The sequence below is a fragment of the Phycodurus eques genome, chromosome 5 (genome assembly GCF_024500275.1).
Source record: "Phycodurus eques isolate BA_2022a chromosome 5, UOR_Pequ_1.1, whole genome shotgun sequence".
Taxonomy (NCBI): domain Eukaryota; kingdom Metazoa; phylum Chordata; class Actinopteri; order Syngnathiformes; family Syngnathidae; genus Phycodurus; species Phycodurus eques.
Genome location: NC_084529.1, coordinates 12,250,922 through 12,271,366, shown reverse-complemented (window position 1 = coordinate 12,271,366; position 20,445 = coordinate 12,250,922). Strand labels below are relative to the sequence as shown.

Sequence of the window (20,445 nt, the reverse complement as noted above, 5' to 3'; positions counted from 1 at the left end):
CTTAATGTCAACTGATAGAATTTCAACATCCTTCGAGATGACCAGGTCTAAGCTGTGACCTTGAGTGTAGGTTGGACTCTTAATATGTTGAGCGAGGTCAAATGTGTCTAGTATAGCAGAGAGTTCTTTAGATATATATTTTTTTCATTTTATTGTCAACATGAATGTTAGCCTCCCATTATGACAAAATAGTTGTCAGTAAAAATAACTGACAGTCGTTTTGAAAAATCCTCCGTATCTTGGAGGTCTATAAATTATTAAAACAATAACCTTTGGGTCACCTTTAACTAAAAAAAACAAAACAGCTATTCAAAAGCGCTAAAATCACCCAGTATAATTTTTTTACCCTGAAATAATGACTTAAAAATAACCGCAATACCACCGCCTTTTTTCCCTATTCGACACTTGTTCATAAAATTTACATTTGCTGGTGTTGCCTCATTTAAAATGGTATTACAGCTACTTTCTGTTAGCCATGTTTCATTTAATGGCAAAAAGTCCAGATCATAGGTTGTAATGTCATTAATCAACATTGATTTATTGCCCAGTGACCTGATATTGAAAATAGCTAGTCTTGCACAGATAACTGGAGACAATGGTTTGATAGATTCACATTTTATCCTCCCTAAGTTTGTAGTTGTTTTTTTTTGTGTCATACTGTATTTCTTTGACCAACTTTCTGTCCCTTGCAATTACAGGGATGAAAAATGCCTGATCTCCATAGCAGTCTGACCCCACAGATGTCAGTCAGATTTGCAGATCAGATAGACATTCATTGTAATTTACTACTTATGTGTTTGCATTAATATTTTTGAGAATGTGTCATTCATGACTTACTGACCTTGCACAATCTTATGATATTCATAAGTAGTGTATCAAAGATTCTTCTTAAAGTGCAGTGGAAAGTATTACTTTAACAATTTTTCATTGTAGATTCAGTCAAACGTTTAACTGAACTTCAGCATACTTTGCCATTTTTCTACAACCACAATAACGCATTGTTAAACAAGAACAGAAATTAGGCCGGAGACCTCAAACAAGGCTGAAAACCTGTCCTAAAGGTGGTGATAATGTCTGTTCACTTCTGTGGATCAGAGTGTTGATACTGATTATGAATTATACAATTAAATCAGACATATCACAATTAAACACAACTTCAATTAGGCCTCAAATTATACACGACCTAGGCAAATTTAAAAGCAAATTTTTAACTGTTAAATTGTTATCTTCTGGTTGGGAATGACAAAAGAAAGTGGCAAAAGACTCTTAGAAGTTATAAGATGTTTACAATTTTTTTTTAAATTATTATTCATATCTCTATTATCTAACATGCTGAAAGCTACAGTATTTCATTGATATTAAGCAGGCATTTTATTTCATGTATTTGTCATTAAAAAAAATCTGTTTGCTTTGTTATTAGTACTGTAATTTCTCGTGTATAATGCACTTTTTTACCCCCAAAAATTGTCAGTGTGCATTATACATAGGTATTGGAGAAAATGAAAAAGACTTTCACATTTTATAAATGTATCCCGCCATCTAGAGGTTTAGAAAAAGCTGTACACCTTCATTCCACTATGCCACCACCCCCTAGAGGTTATGACAAATTTACACTTGTATTCTAGTATGCCACCTAGAGGTTTTGAAAAAGGTGTAGACTACACTTTCATTCCAATATGACCGGGGTACATATGACTGCATATAGGTACAATTGTGCTCATAAGTTTACATACCCAGGCAGAATTTGTGAAATATTGTTTTTTGTTGTTGTTGTTGTTGTTTTTAAATACGACTGATGACTGAACAACAACCGTCATTAATTTCTTTATGGTTCTGTTTTGTTTAATGATAATGCTTTTCTTAAATGCTTGACAGTTTAATTTGAATCCCATTAAAATAAAATTTTATGTTTCGCCTGGTCCTTCATGTTTTCTTAAAAGAATTGTACACATCTTACAAATTCTGCCTGGGTTATCAAACATATGAGCAGAACCGTGTTTTCTCATTTACTAAATAAAAGCAGGGCTGTGAATTTCAAAATAAGAGCAAGTAAATAAAAATAAAGTATTTTGTTCAAATAAAGTGCTTAACTTCTGAATAATTATTTGAAAAAACTAACAAAATACAGATAATACTTCATGTTTTGATCATATGGGTAGAAGGAAAAACATGCATTGTAAAAATGCATTACGCATAGGTTGAAGGGTTTTACAGAATTTTGAGGTCAACTTTGGGGGTGCGCATTATACATGGATGTGCATTATACACGAGAAATGACGGTATATGTCAATTCAATTCTGGCAATACATGATGTCCTGTATTATGTTTTGCTGGGAGGGAGGAAATGCATTTCTAATTAAGCTAAAAATGTTTAAAACAAATTTTCAGGAAACAAATTTGTTTTGCACCATTCTGATGGACCCTGGAAACTAAGGATAATCTAGAACTAGATTCTCAACTGGTGGGTTGGGACATAACAGTGGGTCGTGGACCCGTTTTGGGTGGGTCGCGGATGGGTAGAAAAAATTGCATGGGATCCTTGTTTAACATCGATGCCAACATACAAAACCGCGCAAAAATGCTTTCATGTGGTTGACGATGGCACGCTCAACTATCGCAGTATTTGTTTTCCTTGGAGTAATTTATATCTACGACCTAGAAATGGTTTTCATACAAACATTTACTGTAGTTACTGTATGACTTTAATACAGCGTTAGCGTAGATTAGTGATACTCTGGCGCGTTCCAACTTGCGTACAAGTCGGGTTGGGTTATGTTGCCGCGGTAGGAGAGTTGCAATATTTAACGTGCATCACAGGTCAGACTCTCTTTTCAATAGGAAAGTAAGATTTTGACAGACATGCGTCAGAAACACTATTAATTGGGGTGTAAACGCAACTTCCAGCGACAATTAAACACCAACAATTGCCAAGCTATTCAGATTTGTCAATGAAGGTGTCATGTTTATCCTCATTTAATAAGGTTCTCTGAAAGGAACTTTGAACATGTAAGCATGTTTAGTTATGTTTAAAAATATGATTATTCAGTTCTGTGGCGACTTAGCAATAATAGGAAATTGCAGGTCCCAAGATGACAACAGTGGAGAACCCATGAAATAAAAAATATTGTGTGTGTGTGTCATAATTTAGGACATGGAACTTTTTGTCAAATGTAAAATAAAAGAAAAGAAAAAGGAAAAAAAAAACGTTCAACAGAACTTCCTTAGGTATCTTGCTACGTTGGGATTTCCATGTCATTTGTAAATTTCTCCCCTCCCCCCCCCCCCAAAAAAACCCCAAAATTCTGATTCCAAATTTAGCCTTATCGATATACAGGTAGATAATTTGATGGTTTACTGTACATACTCAAATGCAGGCTCGCAACAATAATAGGTCTCTGGCAGTGTTCTGCCACCTCAGGGTAAAAAGTCGGCTTAATACTCATTTAAATTAAGGGTACGGTAACATAATTTTTGTCATGGCCAGTTTCATTGGTCAGATCAGAAAAAAATATTCAGTTGGACCACAAACTAAGTAATGCCCATTTTCTATTCATTAATTTCCAATATATTCCTTGTCAGTTTCAAGTTCTAATATTTCAGTAACCATTGTTTTTTCTCTGCCTTTAACGGAAGGGCGCCAACTTTGTCTCGCAGACTGTAATCTTATCCGAACGTCGTGTCTCATTTTATGATAAATTAATCTGCTGTGTACTATCTGAATTGGTATTGTCATCTGTTGGCAGACTTTCCAGGAGAGCATATGCCACTGCTTGCAGAAGTACTGCCTCAACTACTCCACAGCTTTGCTTTATCTGGACAGCCTGAAGCCCAGAGAGGACTTTGGGTCTTATGTCAAGGTAAATAAGAACACTTACAATGTGCATGTGCGTCACAGCTCACAAATTTGCCCCTGGGATCAATAAAGTATTCTAATTGAAAAAACTGAGAGCCACGGCAAAACACCACGCACCTTGAAAAATAATGTGTACTTATTATATTATTTAATATTCATTCTCATTTTTGTCATCCATCGCCTCTTTGACCTATTCTGAAAAATGTTTCCCCCCGTCACTGTAATTTGTAACACAGTGGTCTGAGAGCAACAAGCAGTGCCGCAGGCTGCAACTGCGGGACCTGCTGGTTGCGCCATTGCAGAGGCTAACCCGCTACCCGCTGCTCCTACGGAACATCGCCAGGCGGTTCGACACGGAGGAGGAAAGCAGGGATGTGCAGGCTGTAGCGGAGCAAGTGGACATGTCAATATGTGAGCACCTCCTCCTCTTCCGCCACTCAGAACAAAAGACAAATCGGCTTGTCAGTCGGCAACGTGCACGTTCTTGTAAGACTATAACTGGAAGGTGTTCACTGATCAGCTGACGACACGCCGAACTTTCCACTGCACCTCAGGTGTTATGTCAGCAGGCATTTGACTCAGTTGATTGTGACTCGAGGGCTGAAGGGCAAAGTTCGTGTGTGTGTGTGTGTGTGTGTGTGTGTTGAGACAAATACCCACACACATTGGAGGCTAATAACAAACTTCCCATAAATGTTAAAGACGGGCAAAGCTGCTCTGGTGCGGTAACAATGAGTGTTCCGTTGGTGGGCAGAGTATTTCTTTTGTAAACCAGATTGGCTCTAGTCTATCAGCACGCTATCGCAGCTGGGTGTGACAGACAGGCAAACATCCCAATCTGACATGTTGGAACATGCTGACATTTTGAAATGCTTCTCAATGGGACCAAAGTGCAGTAGAACCTCTTAAGCAGGGGTAGGCTCTAACACATTTGGTTTTGTAAAATGACATGGGCCAGGGAATTTGTATATGAGTTAAAAAGTTAAATGTTTATGCAAAAGAGTTAATTTGGATAATAAAATCATTATCATTTTTAATTATCTATAATAATTGTACAGTGGTCCCTTGAGATACAGGTCACACAACTTTTAAAAGCACTTTATGGTGGCAGTAAAGTCAATTCAACTCTCATCACAATAACCAGCACTTCAACAAATGACCATTTCATCAAAAGAGGTTTCAAGCTGTTTAATGCCACTCCCAGTTGATGTTTACAGTCAAACTTAGAACCATTTAAGAAACGGACATTTGAACGCATATGGTGGAACAACTTATATAGACAGATAATATAACATGATACAACATTTTGACAAAAAAATGACTAATATTAAAGCAACTTCCTAAGTGGTAGAACAGCAGAAGAAAAAGAAGTCTATTCTTCTTCGTTAGTATGCATTGCTGTATTAAACAGCAGTGTCTCCCGGTGGCCAAGGCGGCACACTGATGGATGAAACAAACTGCTTAATGCTTTACATTCTATTTAATTATTTTATTACTATGTTTTTATAAAGTATAATGTGGAATTTGTCCTTATTAAAAAATAGACTTTACACCGATCTGATCGGCTTGATTGGTATTGGCCAATATTTACCATTTTGTGCTAATCGGCTTTGTCATCATTCCCGATCTAGTCAATGTCATTGATCGACTCCGCAAAAGACATTTACGCCATCATGTACAGTATATTTGAATCAAAAAGCTAGTTTATTTTTAGCCTTGTCGTATGTCTTTTGACTTAGTACTGTAAATATCTGACCAGCAATAAAGTTATTTAAAATTATAATTAAAACATGTTGGCGGTGTGGGTCAGACATGTCTGATCAGACCACAAGACAAATTTGGTCTTTCACAATTGCACTAGGTCAGACCACTGGAATAAAATCTTGTATTCTGATACCACCGCATCCTGTCTTTTAGGATCACTGGGCTTTGTCTTGTCAACTCAAACGTGACCAGATACACTCATTACCATGGTGACGACAACAGCAACGGATTGAGTCGTGTGTATTATAAGAACAAAATGGGGGAAAACGTGTGGCGGTCACCAGTACTCGGGAGAGGACTTCAAGGATTGCTTGATATGTTCAAGTACATTTAGTACGATACTGCTCGCAAGCAGGCAACAAAACATTATGTAGCTGAGCAAGCCAGTGCTAGCACTAATGGTTGTACTTAAACATGCCAGCGTTATGTCAAATCATGCTCTAAAGTTTTGGTGTGTGTGTGTGAATTAATTTAATGACAATAAAGTAATTACAATAAGTTAGCACCCATTATTTCCGTCATTGTAATGTTGGTTTTGACCTGACTGATTAGTATACGTGACCTGAATAGAGAATACTTTAAAATACTCATTATACTGTACACAAGTATATACAGTAAAGGAACAAGTCATAATGGCAGTGAATGAGTTAAATAGACACATTGCTCCATCTTGTGATCGGATCATTGATTAGTTATCTTTTTTTTTTTTTAAACTCTGTGATCAGCCCAAAACTCCTGATCGTGTGAAGCCTATTTAAAAATAATAATAATAATTCTGGGGGGTTTATAGGGAGGCTGGAACGAATTGGCATTTCCATTCATTTCAATGGGGAAAGATGATTTGAGATGTGTTTTGCGGTAGGAGCTTACACACGGAACAAATTAAACTCCTATCTCAAGGCACTGTAGTTATAATTGACTTTAAGAGGAGTTTGACTGACCTGTCAAGACCGACTGTGACTATGTAAGCACCAAACAGTTGACTCGTTTCTTTCAACAGAAAAAGGTTTTCAACCTTTTCCCGTTCTTCAGTGAAAGATTGGTTGGTTTCACTAAAATCCCGTTTCTGATCAACAAGTGGCGAAAACAAGTTTAGGAAAGGAAATGTCATGCAGGACAATGACTTACTTTCTTTAATGATATTTTTTTCTTTTGCGAAACCTCAAACGATAAAAACAAAAACAATATGATAAAACAAAAGAAATATTATTTACAGATACAACTACAGAACGCACGGTGACACACAGGTGGCTTTTTATACATGGCGTTCGTCATTCACTCCATGAATTGCGTCATCTTTTCTCACGATCACAACACACACTTTATACTAACTGCCGCGTCGCATACTTTGTTTTTACTCTACTTATGCACACTGTGTTTCAGTGTGAGATTGTCATTAACTTTCCCAATTGCAATGAATGGAACTGCCATTAATCCATTCCAGCACAAATCCCCCACCCACCCCCAAATAAAAATCTAGCCCGAAAATTTTTACGAATTTGATAAGAAAACTAGCACTCTACAGTATTGTGCTATATAAAAACATATAGTACTATCATGATGAAATAAAACGTACACGGGGGGGGTTGGATCATGATTCCATGCTTAATTCAATGGACGTAATGTTGCTCCTTCTGGTGTGTGCGTCTTAGACGCCAGGGAGCAGTATAATACATGCATTCACATATACATGGATCTGAGGATATATATTATATTATCATCATAATGCAGTAATATATTCTTTCGCAGCGCAGAAAGAGGTGATGCTTGTGATTGTTATATGCAGTCTGTATGTGTTGCTGCGCAGTTTGTGTTCCAATATCAAATGTTCAAAGGTTTAGAACTACCGCGATATCGATGCTAGTTTCTTTAGCCCATCTATGGCGTTTTGCTCCATGTTAGCATTAGGTATGCATGCATTAGGGATGCATGTTTCTGTAAATTGCCAGACAAAATGGTTTTGTAGATTAAAAAATTAATTCTGCTGCTACCATCATGAGTTACATCATCAATAAAGACTAGTGAGCCCGTTCCAGAAGCAGCCATGCACGTCCAAGCCATGACCGCCACCAGGCTTCGCAGATGAGCTTGTGTGTTTTGGATCACAAGCAGATCCTTTTTTTTTTCTCTCTCCATACTTTGGCCTTTCCATCACTTTGGTAGAGGTTAATCTTGGTCTCATCAGTCCATAAAACTTTGTTCCAAGACTTTTGTGGCTCAACTCTGCACGTTGCAAAATCCAATTTAGCCTTCCGATTCTTTTTGCTGATGAATGGTTGCATCTTGTGGTACGGCCTGGATAATTCTTCTCTCGAAGTCTTCTTTGAATAGTGGCTTGTGATACCTTCCCCGCTGCCCTGTGGAGGTTGGCATTGATGTCACTGACTGTTGTCTTTGGGTGTTTCTTCACAGCTCTCACAATGTTTCTGTCATCAACTGCTGTTGATACCCTTGGCTGACCCGGTCCATGTCTGTTGTCCAGTACACTAGTCGTATCTTTCTTTTTCAGGACATTCCAAATTGTTGTATTGGCTATGCCCAATGTTTGTGCAATAGTTGTGATCGATTTTCCCTCTTCTCTCAGCTACAAAATTGTTTGCTTTTCTCCCATAGACAGCTCTCTGGTCTTCATGTTTGCTTAACAACAAATACAGTTTTCACAGGTGAAACCCAAAGCCAAAAACAAGCACTATCTTAATGTTTAATCAATCTAAAAGGCAACACCTGAGCAACTAGGTACACCATGTTCCTATAGTTTTGCTCACTTGAAAAGTGGGTGGCTTCAAACAAACGATGCTCTGTCCTGAGTTGTTTAACACATCATGATGTAAATACCATGAAATAAAAGCTGGAATTCTGAACGTTTGTCTCATATTCATCTTTTCAAACCCAAATGTCTTCAGTATTCAACAAAAACCAAGTCATTGGCCTTGGCGTTTACAATACTTTTGGAGGGGACTGAATGTTTTATGGCGAGTTTGAAAGTTAACAAATATTGCAGAACTCTTGGAATGTAAATATTCCTTGGGCTGGATTAGACAGAGCACACGGGCCACACATTGCCCACCACTGCTCTGAAGGTTGTACACAGTCCATTTGGGATGCTGCTAGGCTTCTTTGTTTTGATTTTTATCCTTTTTTTTGGTTTGTTTCCTCTATCGAAAATAATGGCAATTAAAATAATCAGTTCCTTTTATTGTACAGGTAATTAAGTCTCCGTTACGTCACCTCTTGTTGAGGCTGCGCCTTCTTTTGGGGGGGGGGGCAAGTACTGTATAAAAGCCAAAGAAATCTACTTGTCATCCACAAGCTAAAATAGTGTTTCAGTAGAGGTAAAGAGAGGAAGAAAACAAAAAGTTAACCTGAATAGTAGTTTTTACACGGCAAAATAATGAATGTTGACCGAACTAAAAAGGCCTCCACAGATGGATGAGTGTCTTTGTGGCAGCTCAGGCAAGCTTCGTCGGCTCCCGAGTAATTGGAACCCTGTTACAAGTAGTATCAAGTAATTGTTGGGAAAAGTAACATTGTCTTGCTTCCAAGGTGACCTGGAGGGAAAGGTGAAATGGTTGGACAGCTACCAGAAGGTCAAACAGCTGAGAGACGCCCTGGTGTGGCAGCCGGTGTGGGAGCGGGACAAGCGGGCCTTCATCCCCGAGGTCGGTGATGCGCAATTGGGTTTGTCGATCGCATAACACATTTCCTTTGCAGAAAAATAAGTTTACTGGAAAAGCAGCCATGTTGAGTTGTACATGGTTCTTGGAAAGCTTATACAGTCGTAAGCAAGTGGAACTTATTATCCAGATAAAATGATCCAATCGTGTTCTTATCAGGCTGTGACAGCAGATGTCACTGTACCTTGCATCCCAGTTGTGACAAGCTCTTACTTTTCCTACAAAGAGCACAGATGTGATATTGTCACGAAATGTCGACCTCCAGCTGACTCTCCCCCTCCTCTTTCTTCAGACCGTCAAACATCTGCTGAAAGCCGTGACGCTGGAGAATCTCATTTCTCACAGAAGTCTGCTGCACGGAGGCAAACTGATTCTCACAGGTCTGCCCGGCCGCGTCCCACACATTTGTTGCCACGGTTTTAGACCCGCTCTCACGCCATCTTCCTGTGGTTCTCTCCCAGAGAACGCCAAGCTCATAGACGTCTACCTGTTCCTCTTTGACGAATTCCTGCTCATTACCAAGATAAAGAGAAACAAGAAGGTGTGGAAGCGCATAGTCGTCGTGTTCATAATAACAGCAGTATGTTTTGAAAAGGGAATATAGCTCCAAATCCTTATCATGGCTTGGTTTTATTGGGAACACTGCTCATTCTATTTCACATCAACACATGTGGACAAATGTTATCCTTTTCCAGAAAGTGTTCAAAAATGGCGATTTTTGGGTGGCTGAAACAGTTTGGCATTTCAACTAGTGTGTGCAGAGGTCCATCGGCCCGGAAGCAAACTCCTTGCGCGTGGCGCAGAACCTGGAGCTGGATCAGCTGCTGAAGGAAGGATGCACCTTCACGGTTCTCGACCAGCCCGTCTCTCTGGACCGACTCCAGCTCAGGAACATTGATCAGCTCAACGCATCAAGTAATTACAAGATATGCACCTGAAAGTGACACAGACTTAAGATACCGTGAATTAATATCATTATTTTTTTTTCTGTCTTTTTTCTCAGCATCAGGGCTGCCTCATTCTTTTATAATTACGCACCAGAACCGCTACCAGCAGTGTATCGGCGCGTTTGTCCTGCAGGCTGCGTCAGAGTCTTCCAAGGTAAATCAATGACATGAATTTGACTCTTTTCCCACTGTATCCATTTGGATTTACCAACACAAACTAGTTTTGCTGACATAGTTTTGACAGACATTTCGTGCTCGGCTTCACTTGTGCATATGCAGGTAATCTCTTGCAATATCATGGTTTACTTAATCCGGATTCAGTACATTTTTTTTCAAGTTGGTGTAGTGCAAGTTCTCGTTTGGACATCTGATACGATTTTAATGTGGCAGCAGTGGTCAAGGTCATAAGGTCAGTTGGGCTCTTCTTCTTCGCAGAAAGAGGTACCTCAGAGTAATCTAAACTCATACATTTGATACAAGTCACCAAATTGCTTGAGGAAACAAAGAACATGCCAGGAAAGCCACTGTTTAAAACACAAGACACACTCAGTTTTATGAAATAGTCACAAATACCGACCTTAGCCCGACAGCACACTCATAACAATATTGACAGGAACAAATGCAGGTAAAGGGCAACGTTAAGCTTGATTTTCTACAGCACTGTAGTTAAAAATATCACTGCAATGAATTCTGGGTTTCCATAATGCTTTTAGCTCTCCACATTGCCAGGACCGTCAGTGTGAGGAACAGGGCCAGTGCTGAAGGCAGGAAGTCACCTATTCACACCATGTCCGCCTGAGCTTTTCATGTCATTCAAGCAGCCAAACTGGGAGGAAATGCATTGACAGACCTATTTTGCAAAATGCGAAGTAGCTTGCGCATGTACCGGATAGGACTGTACTTGTGAAACGTATGGATGGTGACCTCAAGTGGACAAATAAAATACTTGCAATGCCATTTCAATAGACGATGCCTTGCAGACATGCATGTATGAAAGTAATGCATTTATATAATAAATAATTGGTTACCGGCTGCACGGTGGAAGACTGGTTAGCGCATCTGCCTCACAGTTCTGAGGACCCGGGTTCAAATCCGGTCTCGCCTGTGGGGAGTTTGCATGTCCTCCCCGTCCGTGCCTGCATGGGTTTTCTGCGGGTACTCTGGTTTTCTCTCACATTCCAAAAACATGCATGGTAGGTTAGTTGAAGACTCAAATTGCCTGTAGGTGTGAATGGTTGTTTGTTTATATGTGTCTTGGGATTGGCCGGTGACCAGTTCAGGGTGTGCCCTGCCTCTCGCCCAGAGTCGGCTGGGATAGGCTCCAGCGCGCCCGCGACCCTAGTGAGGAGAAGCGGTTGGGGAAAATGGATGGATGGATGGATGGATAATTCGTCACCGCTTTGTGGACGTCATTTATTGCAGGGGTTTTGCGGAACGTAACGCATGCGACAAACAAGGGTTTACTGTATTGGATAGTGCACTACTGTATTCGATACCTTGCTGTCACTGTGTTTGGATGGAGTTTTTTTTTAAATTTTTTATTATTATTATTGACTGTTAAAGACTACAATATATCAAAGGTTTAGGTCTTTGTGCTCGAGGGGCACCTTTTATGTATTCTGTATATATATATATATATATATATATTCATAAAGTTCACCATTCACACCTACAAATATAGTAATTAATTTACAATTGGCCACCTAAACAGTATTTGTGTATTTATTTTTTGGGGGTATTATTCTCACTGCTGCTCTAAACCTTGACTGTCCTCATTGTGTCTTTAGTGCCATTATACAAAAAGTACAAGCACTACTTAAGCCTAATCTGATATCATTATACTTGCATGCATATGTTTTGTTTTGCAGAGAGCGTGGCTGTCTAAGATAGAGGAGGCTGTGTCGGTCCTGCTGAAGCTCGACTCTCAGCAGGCGCGAGTGACGAACGATTCCCTGTGGTTGGAGTCGTCCCAGATCTGAGACATTCCCCTGCACGAGACGCCGTCTGCGTACACTTCAGTCCCCACGTCGTCCATGAAGACACTAGCACTAATGTATACAGAACAGTACGGTGAACTGCTGCTGCAGTACTGTACTATTAAAGCTTTGCTCATGTAGTACAACTTGTTACCTTGTTTTTCTTCTTACACAGCCTGCGTATGGGAGCATCACACTGGATGAATTTGCTTAATTTTATTAGGATTTATAACAGCGACAAGAATGACTACAAAATGTGTCAATCTAACTCAATAACATCAATGTGAACCTGCTGATAGAAGTATTGTCACTGGAGCAACAGATCTTAAAATAAAATCTGACTTGATTCATTTTATCGGAGAGCCTGGCCTGACTTCCGGTGTGGATGATTCTCTCTCCCCTTTATGTTTTACGTAGAATGTAGGCTTATGTGCACACTTGTGCAACCACATAACCATTTTTTCTCAATTGAAAACAAAAATCAAGTTGTACAGGTTAATTGATAGTGGAAAAATTGTTGAAATTATTCTGCGTCTCAATTTTGTAACATCACAAAAATCTAGCATACATACATACACATGCATCTCTCTCATCTATATAACACACACACTGTATGTATAACCCCAATTCCAGTGAAGTTGGGATGTTGTGTTAAACATAAAAATAGAATACAATGATTTGAGAATCATATTCAACCTATATTTAATTGAATACACTACCAAGACCAGATATTTAATGTTCAAACTGTTAAACTTTATTGTTTTTAGCAAATAATCAGAATTTTATGGCTGTAACACGTTCCAAAAAAGCTGGGACAGGGTCATGTTTACCACTGTGTTACATCACCTTTTCATTTAACAACATTCAATAAACATTTGGGAACTGAGGACACTAAATTGTTTAAGCTTTTTAGGTGGAATTAGATCTTGACAGTGACTAGGTGAGTAGTTATTTTTAATTATTATTATTCATTCATCATCTGTTCCTCACTAGGGTTGCGGGCGTGCTGGAGCCTATCCCAGCTATCTTTGGGCGAGAGGCGGGGTACACCCTGAACTGGTCGCCAGCCAATCGCAGGGCACATAAAAAAAACAAAACATTCACATTCAAACCTACGGGCAATTTAGAGTCTTCAATTAACCTACCATGCATGCTTTTTTTTCCCATAATAATTGAAATCATTTAAAGACAGCCTTTTCAGTTTGTCTGATATTTACATTTGTTTGATGATCTTAAACAAAGTGGGGAAACTATGCAAAAATATAATTTGAGAAGGGGACCAATACTTTTTCATAGCACTGTATATATATTGTTAGGGCCTGCTTCACTGCTTAGACGTTTTAAGAACTCGTGACAACTGCGGTCATAAATTATTTGAACAAGGATTTGAATTCTTACAGGCATGTGAGACAAGACAAGCAAAAATAACCGCAGGTCTTGCAATGTGCAACTTGACATACGACAGCAGGCCAACAATGTATGCAAAGGGACACACACAAGCGCGGCAGTAGTTTGTGCAGATGAGCATAAACCCATTAAAAAAAAAAGAACAATGTCATGCAGGCACATTTAATGACTGCATTACCAGTGGGGGGAAAAAATAAGCACCACCTTTTTTTAAAGATGTTAACACAAAACCAGCAATGTGGCACAATAAACAAATGTCATACGTGGCGTGCAGTGCTGTCTTTAAAACAAATGTATAATGTGATGAAATACTGAAATGAAACTTTTTTTTTTTTTTTTTTTTTTTTTCCCCCCCTCTCCTCACATTCTTTGGTCATGATATACAACAATGTTAACAAATACACACAACTGACACACAAACACAGGCTGCCACACGAAGGCAACGTGGAGTAACTGATCTGTCGTCAGCTTTAAGAGATGCACACAAATTAACTGAGTCATGGGGTTTTTCCAGGTGAGTGTTCTTGAACCGGTGTGTCATTTAACCTTTGACTTTCAAAGAGCTAAATCAACATACATCAACATTACCAAAGCACTATATGCTAGGCAGATGTAGGCATGATGTTTAAATAAAAATATATATTTGTGATTTTTTTTTTCCTCTCATTGTTTTTTTTTTTTTTTTTTTTAAAAACAAAATATTTACTTGCATTTACATTTGCGGGACTGCTGTGCTGTTCAACATCACTATTACGAAACCGACTTGCCCAGTGACGCCTTCAAGGTTCCGTCGACTTTTTACACCAGTTTTACAGAAGCACAACACTGCAGATGATGAGAACTTCAAGCCATGGGAGGCGTTTACTTGCTTCTGTGGCCACCTCGTGGCCGTTCACAGAATTGAGCAAAGGCACAAAAACAAGTACACACAATACCAATTGCTCCCACGCCACCATGTGACCCTGCCACCTCTCGATAAAAGGTCCCCTTTTCTTTCCCCGCATGTCCACACATGGGGTCTCTCCTTTTTAGTGCACATCTTACATGAAAAAGACAACATTGAGTTTCCCTTGACAGTCAACTCAGCCTTGGAGGTCCTCAAAGCACGTCTCACACACCCGCACAGGTTTTTTGGAGGATGGCGTCAGGGCGTTCCTTGACGAACACTCGGCGCAGAAAATGTTCCCGCAATGTCTGCAGTGGTGCTGCAGGAACATGAAAATTACACATACAATCAATGTATTCATTTCGCTATATGTTTAGCATTGAGGTGGAAGTCTATGGTACTGCACAACCTGCATTGTGATGAGAGATCAAATATTTTGGTCCATGAGTAAAATGAGAGTTGAAAATACTGGAAATAAAATCTCTCAGTATGATGCAGGACACAGCAAACTGAAACTACACCAAAAAACATGAAATAATATTTCTATGACATTGTCAATCAAATTGAACATATTTGTTCAGGATGCACCGATAGCCTACAACTTCTTTTCAGACCGAGAACTTGCATTTAAGTACCAATACTTGATAATGCAATCACATCCTGTAGTTTGGATTAAAATGTGCTTTATGGTATTTGCACCAAATATTGTTCAAAAACACAAAACAACCTTTTCTTGACAAAAGTGTCACTCAAATACACATTACAACATCCAACTGCATGTTTTTCCTGACAGTCTTGACACACATTTCACTTAAATCTACCCTGTAACACAATGCATTTTAGTTTTAAAATAAAACTGCAGCAGCGTATCAGGGAGGTACAGTGGTGTGAAAAAGCGTATGCCCCCTTCCTGAATTCTTTTTTTTTTTTTTACCTGTTTGCCATCATCAAACAAAGTTAAATATTAGTCACAGACAACACAAGTAACACAAAATGCAGTTTTAAATGGTTTTTACTATTAAGGGAGAACAAATAATAATAAATAGCAAAACCTACATGGGCCTGTGTGAAAAAGTGATCAACCCCCTAATCCGAATGACTGGTTGGGCCTCCCTTCGCAGCAACAACGGCAATCAACCATTTGCGATAACTTGCAATGAGTCTCTTACAGCGCTGTGGAAGAATTTTGTGCCCATTCATCTTGGCAGAATTGTTGTAACTCAGCCACATTGGAGGGTTTTCAAGCATGAACCGCCTTTTTAAGGTTATGCCACAGCATCTCAATTAGACTTTACACAGCCGATATTTGTCATAATTCGCCGATCCGATCACCACAAAAGACATTAACTCCCCGTCGCCGCGTGCACAGTATATTTGAATCCAAAGGCTAGTTTATTTTTAGCCTTGTTGCAGGTCTTTTGACGTAGTACTGTAAATATCTGACGGCCAATGAAGTTATTTAAAAAATCAATAAATAAATAAATAAAAATGTCGGCAGTGTGGGACAGACAACACGTAATGCCCGGGGCTCAAACTACAAGACAAATTTGCTCTCACACAATTGCACTGTCAGACTACTGCAATAAAATATTGTATTCCGATACCACCGCATCCCGTTTTTGACAACCATTGGGCTTTATCTGGTTAACTCAAATGCGACCGGATGCACTCATTACCGTGGCGACAACAACAAGAGTGGAGCGCGCCGACTGTATTATGGGGGGGGGGGGAGAAACAAAAAGAGTGAAAACCGTGTGTTGGTGGTCACGGGTGCTCAGGACAGGAGAGGACGTTCGTTTAAGGCTTGCTTGAGGCATGTTCCCGTACTTTGAATACGATACGGCTCGCAAGCAGGCAATAAGATTTTATGTAGCCTAGCAAGCTAGCGGTAGCACGAACGGTTAGACGTAAACATGCCGCCGTTCTGTCGAATCGTGCTCTAAAGGTTCGGTGTGGGTAAAGTCAGTTAATTAAAAGACAGTAATTTAATTACAGTAAGTTAGCACCCATTATTTCTGTCACGTTGTAATGTTGGTTTGTCCTGACTGATTAGAATACACGATCTGACTCGAGCAGTGATTTCCAACCTTTATGGAGCCAAGGAACATATTTTACAATTGAAAAATCTCACGGCACACCAACAAACAAAAATGTCACAAAAAGTGGATACATTCATTACTGTATTTACTTCCTGCCATCTAATAGAAGACCATTCATTTGTTCTGTCTGTCACTATGACTCACTGGCATAAAGAGAAGAACAAAGATACATTATTTACTGTAAATATAATTTTTGGGTGTAAATATAATTTTTTGGAGCAATCAAGTACACTGTATATACTTATATACAGTAAAGGAACAGGTCATTTAAATAAGCGCATTCCTCCATCTTGTGATGATCGGTTATCGTTTATTTAAACTCGCTGATCGGCCCCAAAAATCCTGATCGTGTAAAGCCTAATCTCAATAGGATTTAGGACAGGACTTTGACGAGGCCACTCTAAAGTCTACATTTTATTTTTCTTCAGCCATTCAGGGGTGGACTTGCTGGTGTCTTTTGGATCACAACCCAAATTTGTTTCAGCTTGAGGTCACGAACAGATGGCCAGACGTTCTCCTTCAGGATTTTTTTGGTTTTTTTTGGGGGGTGGACAGCAGAATTCATGTTTCCATTCATCATTGCAAGTTTTCCAGGTCCTGAAGCAGCAAAACAGCCCCAGACCATCACATGACCACCACCATATTTTACTGTTGGTATGATGTTCTTTTTCTGAAATGTGGTGTTACTTTTATGCCACTTGTAGTGGGACACACACCTTCCAAAAAACTCAATTTATGTCTTGTCAGACCACAGAGTATTCGACTTCACTTTGTCAGTCAGGTCCTATTTAAGTAATTTCCTGATTGAGAACAGGTGTGGCAGTGTCAGGCCTGGGTGTGGCTAGATTAATTTAACTCTGGTATGATAAACCACAATTATGTTTTAGCGGGAGGGGGGGGGGGCAATCACTAGCCCACACAGTGCCATATAGGCTTGGATTTTTTTCTCCTTTAATAATAATAATCTTCATTTAAAAACTGTATTTTGTGTTGACTTGAGTTGTCTTTACCTAATATTTAGATTTGTTTGATGATGGGGGGAAAAAAATAAATCAGGAAAGGTGCAAACACTTTGTGGTATCATTGTCGTAGTATAGAAGCATTTAGTACAAGTACAGCCGTACAGTGGTTTTGGTGCATCCCTAACATTTGATACAGCTCTTGTGTTGGATCTCATTGTATTGTGGCTGGTTGACGTATGGTCACCATTGTATTGCTAATACAAATATAATGAAGGCCCTTCAGGGTTTTCTGAACACTCTTCTTACCTTCCTGACAGTGACGGAGAAGCCTTTCCCACACGCCATGCAGTTCTGCACCTCGTGATCCTCGGCCCACTTCCTGGTGAGACTCTGGGACTGCTTAATCTTAATAACCAAATGCAGTAGATATAAAGAAGGCCACTGTTTTTTCTTTTTCATTTTCTATTAAATGTGACACACATGTAGAGGTCCGGGACCTGTCACTGACCTGGAGGGACTGGTTCTCTCGGCCCAGCTCCTGCATGGCCGCCGTTGTGTCGTCAACTTTCCGCCTCAGTTCCACCACTTTGGCCTGGAGCTTCTCGATTTCTCCTTCGCCCTTCACGCACCTTCATTTACACACACAAACGTGATTGATTAAGACAGCTGACTGCCAAGCATTTTACAGGGTGTCCCCGGTTTACGGGACATTACAAATGTCAGGCAATGAAATTATGTGCATGTCCGTGTGAGAATATGACATCAAACGACAAACGATTATTTTTAGATTGATGGTCCATGAGTGTTTTCATATGAAGACTATTTACTGTATTTATGTCTTCACTACTGCATTAGTTTTGCGTTCCATCCAAAGTGAAGAACTTTAGTAGTTAGTCAGCTCCATATGAACTTTGGGTTACCACACCAAACTCAAAAGCATTGCAGTCCAAAAATCCTAACGACAAATGCAGCTGATGACCACAATAAGCCATTCATGTTTATTTTTAATTGGTTGATTAGCCACTACAGAAAATGGATGGATGGATGATTGATTTGAATAAGTCTGTCCCAGATGAACAAATGTGGATTCCAGTAGACGCCACGTGACCACACCTCTCCAAAAGCGCACGTCTCTCGTCCTGGTTGTGTTGTACGGTGGCCTCCAACACAGCGATCTCGCCCCTCAGCTCGTCCGTCTGCTTGTCGAGCTCAGAGACCCGTCGCTGGCTGCCCTGCCACTCTCTCTTCAGCGTGGCTACGTTTTCATTCAGCGCCGTCACCTGGACGCCCAGTTTTGCTTCCGCTTCCTCACCACGCTTCAACTGCTCTTCTTTGGCTCGCCTCTCGGACGCCTACAAAAAGGGGTTACAAAAATTTGCTCTCCTCCCGTGTGTCTACTACAGTGTTCTCCCACTGTGTTGCGGTTCATCATTCCTTCCCCCCGCTATATCGCAGATTTTTTAACTATTGTTTTTACAGCACATAGGCAAGTGCGAATTTACAGTTGCGTGCCTTCAGTGTTGTATCATATTATTCCCGTACATGCCAGGCAGCGCTGAGGTCTATTGGAAGAGATGCAGTGTAATTAAAAGCAAGAAGAAGAGGGGGCCCCCTTATGTGTGATAATGTACAGTGGAACCTCGATTTAACGGCTATCGGAAGTGAAGGTGTGGAGTATTAATGATGCTTTCTCTTCCTATGCTAAATTATCTTCTAACTCGGAATGCTGAACACTCAGGCCCCTGACCGGGCTATAATTAAGAAGTTCGGACGCCACTGTGTCTTGCTGACAGGGGTGGCTACACTGACTACACTAAAAACTTTAGATACCATTAGAAACTAAACACTTAGTACAGTTATATTGCATGACCTAATTAAAGACACTGAGACACAATAATAAAAGATGCTGAGGCACAATTATAAATAAAAGTTTGAATAACAAATGAAAATCTAGCCTTCTTTTGACACCATTAAAAACCAATGCCAGATTATGTAATCATGAGTCTAGCCAATCAGGACAAAGGGGTGGACCAAAAAACAAGATGGGCGAGTCGTAGAGAGAGGGTATTTAAGGCAATGCATTCATTTTGCTTTTTCATCCATCCATCCATTTTCTTTACCGCTTATCCTCACAAGGGTCGCGAGATTGCTGGAGCCTATCCCAGCTATCGTCGGGCAGGAGGCGGGGTATTCCCTTAACTGGTTGCCAGCCAATCGCAGGGCACATAGAAACAAACAACTATTCGCACTCACATTCACACCTACGGGCAATTTAGAGTCTTCAATTAACCTACCATGCATGTTTTGGGGATGTGGGAGGAAACCGGAGTACCCGGAGAAAATCCACACAGGTACGGGGAGAACATGCAAACTTTTTGTCATTTTGTTCAAACCTTTGAATAAACTTCCTGTGATCAGCTCAAGCTTTTGTCTTTTTTCTCCATCTGGCCATTCAAGTCTTACTCTATTTTTGCTTCCTGAACACTTTAAAATATTAGCCCAACCAAGAACACCCAGCCTGCAGTGCACCACCAGCCTACCAATCGCCAGAGAGAACTGTCTGGAGTACTGAACAGGCTGAGGCCCCACCTGCGGCCCCACCAAGGGGGCATCCTCTGATCCGAAGCGACAGATTGAGACATCAATGGACCATCTGGACAGTACGTGTCCAAAAATAGTTTTCAGTTGTCACTTAAACCTGCGTTAACAAAGTCTGTTAGCTCCAGAATTTGGTGCTGTTGTTTACTGCCGCTATAGCGCAATACCTGCAAAGAGTGGGATTGACATTTTTCGGGTCACAGATATACAATATGACTAGATCCAACCAACAGACGTGGCTCCCGTGCCAATGTGTGAATGTGGCGACATTCCATGAAA

General features: G+C 40.1%; 2 protein-coding genes across 9 annotated transcripts in view; one reads left to right on the top strand and one right to left on the bottom strand.

Annotated features, from left to right (window-relative positions):
• Positions 1 to 12,556, top strand: part of plekhg7 (pleckstrin homology domain containing, family G (with RhoGef domain) member 7) — a 29,463-nt gene extending 16,907 nt beyond the window's left edge. For 2 of the 5 annotated variants that reach the window (XM_061677542.1, XM_061677541.1), the window contains exons 10-17: positions 3,744 to 3,857; positions 4,090 to 4,264; positions 9,161 to 9,276; positions 9,584 to 9,671; positions 9,753 to 9,832; positions 10,044 to 10,206; positions 10,295 to 10,392; positions 12,107 to 12,554. In XM_061677542.1, the coding sequence (XP_061533526.1) occupies positions 3,744 to 3,857; positions 4,090 to 4,264; positions 9,161 to 9,276; positions 9,584 to 9,671; positions 9,753 to 9,832; positions 10,044 to 10,206; positions 10,295 to 10,392; positions 12,107 to 12,217 (945 nt within the window). In that variant the 3' untranslated portion in view covers positions 12,218 to 12,554. Of the gene's footprint in view, positions 1 to 3,743; positions 3,858 to 4,089; positions 4,265 to 9,160; positions 9,277 to 9,583; positions 9,672 to 9,752; positions 9,833 to 10,043; positions 10,207 to 10,294; positions 10,393 to 12,106 lie in introns of all 5 variants that reach the window. The other 3 variants (XM_061677540.1, XM_061677539.1, XM_061677544.1) reach the window with 3 other exon arrangements.
• Positions 12,557 to 12,945: 389 nt separating this feature from the next.
• The window catches only part of eea1 (early endosome antigen 1), a 55,052-nt gene continuing 47,552 nt past the window's right edge, over positions 12,946 to 20,445 (bottom strand). For all 4 annotated transcript variants that reach the window (XM_061677535.1, XM_061677537.1, XM_061677536.1 and 1 more), the window contains 4 exons: positions 18,682 to 18,920; positions 18,077 to 18,197; positions 17,875 to 17,973; positions 12,946 to 14,826 (listed from right to left, as the gene is read on the bottom strand). In XM_061677535.1, the coding sequence (XP_061533519.1) occupies positions 14,704 to 14,826; positions 17,875 to 17,973; positions 18,077 to 18,197; positions 18,682 to 18,920 (582 nt within the window). In that variant the 3' untranslated portion in view covers positions 12,946 to 14,703. The remainder of the gene's footprint in view (positions 14,827 to 17,874; positions 17,974 to 18,076; positions 18,198 to 18,681; positions 18,921 to 20,445) is intronic.